This window comes from Chrysemys picta, chromosome 8 (assembly GCF_011386835.1).
Source record: "Chrysemys picta bellii isolate R12L10 chromosome 8, ASM1138683v2, whole genome shotgun sequence".
NCBI classification, from domain to species: domain Eukaryota; kingdom Metazoa; phylum Chordata; order Testudines; family Emydidae; genus Chrysemys; species Chrysemys picta.
Genome location: NC_088798.1, coordinates 86571928 through 86577927, shown reverse-complemented (window position 1 = coordinate 86577927; position 6000 = coordinate 86571928). Strand labels below are relative to the sequence as shown.

Sequence of the window (6000 nt, the reverse complement as noted above, 5' to 3'; positions counted from 1 at the left end):
GAACAAGGTGCAGGCATTTCTGGGGATTAATGAGTGACTGGGAGGAGCCAATGGCACTGCAGCACTGAACCATTAATCCCCAGGAAGTGCCTTGCCTTGAAGTACCTGTTATTATAAATTAAAAAAAGAAAGAGTCAAAATTGGATTTATGTATTTTTTATGTGAGATGTAGTTTCAGTTGATATGTACAAGGCATTTCTGGAGAATGAATGCCCTGTGCTTTAGCCATCATCTCAAGGTTCAAGTCGTTTTATGATTTCTGTTTGAACACTCAGGGAGTAAGCAATCTGAGAAGGTGCTCTTGCTTTTATTTTGGAGCAACTGCTTTCTTTCCTTATGCAGCAGGTGAAAAGATACCATTCCAGGCAGTGGTCCTGATGTAAATAGCCGTGCACTGAATATAACAAAGTCTCACAGCAGAGCCAAAAAAAATTGTTAAGACAGAGGTGTTTACATATTTAATACTAATGGAAGCATGTTTGCTAAAAATGGGTATTAGTGGTGTTTAAGGGCTAAATGCAGTTTTAATGTTCTGACTAGAGTGGATGCACATAAAAGCTGTAGAGAACATGCCAGCGAAATCAAGTGTATTAGAGAAATAGGGGGACTTTCAAAGTGGTGGGCCTGGAACCCTGGTTAGCGATCCTGAGAGGGAATAAAACCCCCATGGCATGGTAGCTTTGATTTTCTGATTTCTCTGTTCCATACAGTGAATCCCTTTAATACTTAATACACTTACTGTTATGTTTATAGGCTAGATAGTCCCATTCTCACATAATTTCACGCAAAAAGGTCTCTAAATGACAATAGATCATTCATTTTGTTAGCAATTATATAGTTTAGAGCATTTTTACCCTTTTTTGTTGAACCCAAAACTTCAAGGGGGTGGGGGAATACCTAATAATCAAATCAACTGTTAGACTACATATAATTAAAGAAAGATCTCTACTGTGACATGAACACTCACCTCCACCAGCCTCATAGAATCACACTGCATTGGGTCTATCAATGGGAATTTAAATATATATGCTTATGGCCTCAGTGAAGGAAATGTATTTTAAGCAACAAAATGTTACAAAGAATTAGTCTGCTTTGATCCAGTGACTTGTTGTCCCCGCTTATTGCTATTAGGAGACAAGACATCTAGTTGTTTTATTTATAACAGAGCTAAATACATGCATGCCAGCTATATCATTTAGTGGCTTTAGAAGAAGTAATAATATCACTGAAAGAGAGGCCTGATCTTACTTTCCTTTAGATCTGGCTATATTAACACAATTGTTGAAGAATGTGATCCTTAATGATCCAATCAGTAATACCTATCATTACAACATTAGCAGTGATACATAAACCCTGGTATTTAAAATGGGATAACACCAATCCTGGCAAAAGTAGCATGTTTCCTAATGCTCTGGTTTAAAATCTGAATATAAATAGTTCCATGCAACTCCCCAATAAAGACCAGTATTAAAAAAGAAAACCAGCTTTGAAGGGTGAACATATACATATTAATGGGGGATTCAAGAAACCCTATGATAGGTTGAAAGGCCTTGTCACAGTTAAATCTGTTGGAAAAGGTCAGAAAACAGCCTACTGGAAAATCGTAGATTTTTTTTAAAGTTCTAATGATGCAGAAGCTGCATAATAATCTCTCTGTGAACCACAAAAATAATAAAAGCTGAGGCCATTTCTAACATAATCTCTATCAGCAAGATGCCAGCGCTTTTCCAGATTTCCTAACGGGTCCCTGCTAATTCCATGCCAAAACTAGCAGTGGATTTCTTCCTTTTAATCTCCCCTAATGCCTTATTCGATTATTGTCACTGCTCTCCGACCGTGCACCGTCCCTTCAAACTCTAATTCCCCAACTGAAACAGTCAGACGAGGCTGAACCGCGGCGTGGAAATCAAACCGCGCGCACACACACGCACAAGAGGGTGCAGAACCAGAAGAGGGAGAAAACAAACAACTCCATCCGCACAACTGCACTTTTAGATCATAAACCACCGGGAATTACCAGGAGAGAGAGGAAAAGATGGGCTATGGAACTTGCTCCAGTTGACTAGGCAGAAGGCTATCTGGGAGTCCTGACCGCGGTGCTGAAGTATGGCTTTGTTGTTCTCTTGGATGTGCATCACTATCTGGTGAGTAAGCTCTTAAACAATACTAAAGACAATCAAAGACTAAGCAACTCAACTGCCGTGCCCGGAGTCGAGTCAATGGGGGAAAGGGGATGGGTGGCGGAGTGTATGTTTCCTGGTGTGTTTCCCTGACGGCCCTGGCTAAAGAAAAGCAACTGTTGACTTTGCACGGAAGGGGAAGGACTGGCTGGATGATGGCTTTGTTGGTGTGTTAATTGCAGTGTAGACAAGGCGCTGGGGAGCCAGACTGATGAAGGGAAACTGTACTCTGAAAACATCACCCGAATTCTGGATAAGTTGTTGGATGGATATGACAACAGGCTCCGACCTGGATTTGGAGGTAGAGGAAACCCAGTCTCTTTAACTGTAGCGCTCCCCTCCCCTTGTGTCCTATCTGTTGTTGGAAATCGATCTTAGAGAGGAAACAGCTCAATGCCCTGGATTCCTATCCCCTTCTCCTATGGAGAGTCACACCAGTGGAAGGTGTCCTTCCCCCACCCCCTTCAATATAGATGTGTCTCTTCCAAACAGATACGGGGCGGTCTGCAGAAAGTTTGCATCTGAATTACCCCTTCATAATGGAGTTGTTTACAGGAGAAACAATTCCTGTTGAATTACACAAAATCTTAGCAATCCAGAAGCAGGAGGTCAAAGTGAAAATTGTTCCCTGCGTACACCCCGTTTGTTTTGTAATGCACTAGGGAACAAGTTTCTCAACAGCAGTTTTGCTGTGCCCCGGGGCCACGCTCATGCACTAGACAAGTTGCTGTGTAGGTATGCAGATTGATGAGTGAAATCCTGTCGATAGCATACATCTCTTTACATCTGACCCTGGCAGTGCTCAGAGCTTGTTTGAATGTCCGCTAGGTGCTGTTACAGAAGTCAAAACGGATATCTATGTGACCAGCTTCGGTCCCGTGTCAGACGTGGAGATGGTAAGACTCATTATAAATTACATACACCAGGGGCTCGGTAACAATTCCATTTTTTGACATTCTCGCCACACAAACCGTGGGATCTTTCCAGCATGGGAGCTTCGCTTGTCCCTGGCCCTGGTCTTGTTTTTCAGGATTCATTACGGTGGCATCTGAGTGGACTGTCATTAGAGCAGATTACTAGGGTTTAATCTTCTTGACAATCTCTGTCTCTGAGGGACCGAGCAGAGAGCATTTTACTGTTGGGTCGCATATAGCGAGTTCCACAATTGTGTCAACCTAACGGGCCATGCAATTTCGGCAGCATTTGCAAGGAAAAAATGAGAGAAATGTGTTGCAAATAAGTTTGTTTCCCAAGCTAAAGCAACAAGAGCAATTGTTGATTTGCTGAGTGTTGAATGAAAGGAAGGATTGGTTAAAGATGCATAAGCACCATTAAGAAGATTGTAGGCATATGTGCTACAATGCATAGTTTTACAGCAGGGCCGCGTGTTAGGAAACAGAGTAATAAAATAAAGACATGAGTAATTCAGGAATACTGCTGAGCTCAACCTTTTCCTTTTCTCAGCAAAGCAGTCGAAGCTATAAGGCGTGGCACCCGAATACAGGTAGCTGCAGACTCCTATAAAATATATTCGTTTACAACAACGTACATAGAGACCAATAGCAAGTAGGGTGACCAGATGTCCCGATTTTATAGGGACAGTCCCGATTTTTGGATCTTTTTCTTATATAGGCTCCTATTACCCCCCACCCCTGTCCTGATTTTTCACACTTGCTGTCTGGTCACCCTAATAGCAAGAGTTTAACCCATCGAAACTAAACCATTTCCCATGCTCCCCAAATAATCATGAAAAATATTTTCATTCTAGAAATGGTGTTCGCTCTCCAGCTATGAGTCACAGTGGCTGTATATTCTCTAACTTGGGCGGTTACTGTTAGGTGTCTATATTTGGGCTTCTGAGTAACTTGTTTAGGTGCTTAAATATGGATTTAGGAGACTAACGTTAGACGCTCCTATTTGAAAAGTTTGACACGAATATTAGAAAAAGTTTTTGTAAGCATTAATTTGCAATAGCACTATGAAGTAACTTGACATGCTGTGTAATCACACTATAATGAATATGTATAAGATTTTTGTAGCAAATATGCAAAATAATTTGCATAAGAGATATTGAGGGTGTCTTTTTTTGTTCACTGTCACTAAGTACTGAGAGCTCCTTTTAGCAGTTATAAAGCATATAAAACTAGACAGTTGTATCTCCTTACAACAGCAGTCATTTGAATTAAATTATGTTTTGTGAGAGCAAAATGAACTTTCTTTGTATTCCTATCAAATTATCTGTTCAATGATTAATTTGCAGCTCTTTATTAAAATAGTAAGAAAATAGAATATTTTTCTCATAGACTGACTTTTTTTTAGCGACTACTTAATAATAATAGGATTAAAGTGATTAAGCAGTGGTGAATGAAACGTGGTTACCACCCGTGTTATGTCCTCCACTGAGTTATATTAGGTCAGTACTTTTGGCCATGACCTATGATTGATTTGTTTTCCTGTAGGAATACACAATGGATGTTTTCTTTCGGCAGACTTGGACTGATGAGAGGTTGAAGTTTAGTGGGCCAACTGAAATTCTTAGATTGAACAATTTAATGGTCAGTAAGATCTGGACACCAGACACCTTTTTTAGAAATGGAAAAAAGTCAATTGCTCATAATATGACAACTCCTAACAAACTTTTCAGAATTATGCAGAATGGAACTATTCTCTATACGATGAGGTAAGATTCTGCTGTGCTGTTTCCTGTTGAACTTGTTTTCTTCTGTTAATGAAGGAACTGAGTACAATTTATTTTAATGTATTTTAGACTGACCATTAATGCTGACTGTCCCATGCGGCTGGTAAACTTCCCTATGGATGGGCATGCTTGTCCATTGAAGTTTGGGAGCTGTAAGTTTTGTAAAAGTTTCAGGTTTTTAATATATATATTCATAAAATGGGGTCTTAGGGCAGTCCTTAATAGGAGTTAACTAACTATAGACCCATATCCCACATCAGAATTTGCTAATGCATACCACTAGGACCAGGACTTTGCATAGTCAGTGGAATCCAGGCTAGTGGATCTCATTGCAAGCTCATGGCTATAAATTGTATTGTTTTTTGTTATTCTGACACAGCCAAGTCTATACTGGTACCTTTTAACAAATCTGTTGTTTTAGCAGTGAAGAAAGGTTATCACTACATGCCCTCACGTATTAAAGAAACTGGTATATTTTGAATGAAGAACGATGTTGAAATGACCACTTGCAATCAACAGACTTTATGCCCTCAGCTGGAGGGAACCACCCCTCCAATGTGGGCAATAGCGGAGTGAGTGGGATAACTCTCAGGGCCCTGACAGTCTCAGAGACCCACATGTGGCAGATACACCACATCAAGAGGGGGCTTACGTAGAGAGAGGGGGACCCATCATCCCAGGGAGCCATAGTGATAGCTTATGTTTCTTAATAAGGCTCTTTAATGGTAGGTAGATGGGTGGTGGTTGTAATCTATGTAGCGCCGGGGGAAAATAAATACAAAGGCCATGGGTACAGGATAACCTTTTATTTATGGAGGGAAACAAGACAAATATTAAGGGAGAACAATGCATTATGAGTTGATAGGGAATTTTAAAATTAGAATAAAAAAGAACCTTAATGTAATTTAAAACCCTCAAGCTGAGGCATGTTGTTAGTCTATGTTATGGGTTCTCAACCTGGGCATGAGCACCGTCTGCCATTCCTATGTTGCTAAATGGGAGAAAAGGGTCCTGTGGAGATGCTAGCTACATGGGAGCCAGGGTGGAAGAGGAAGGTTGAGAAGGAGAAGCTATTATTACTATTATTACCCTCATCCTTCCTGTCCCTGCTCCTGTTTGTTA

The 6000-nt window shown here is 40.5% G+C and overlaps 1 protein-coding gene across 2 annotated transcripts in view; it reads left to right on the top strand.

Moving 5' to 3' along the window:
• The first annotated feature begins 1879 nt into the window (after nt 1-1879).
• The window catches only part of GABRA6 (gamma-aminobutyric acid type A receptor subunit alpha6), a 31118-nt gene continuing 26997 nt past the window's right edge, over nt 1880-6000 (top strand). The window contains exons 1-5 of one of the 2 annotated variants that reach the window (XM_065554903.1): nt 1880-2144; nt 2363-2481; nt 3009-3076; nt 4640-4860; nt 4948-5030. In XM_065554903.1, the coding sequence (XP_065410975.1) occupies nt 2107-2144; nt 2363-2481; nt 3009-3076; nt 4640-4860; nt 4948-5030 (529 nt within the window). In that variant the 5' untranslated portion in view covers nt 1880-2106. The remainder of the gene's footprint in view (nt 2145-2362; nt 2482-3008; nt 3077-4639; nt 4861-4947; nt 5031-6000) is intronic. The other variant, XM_005297985.4, reaches the window with a different exon arrangement.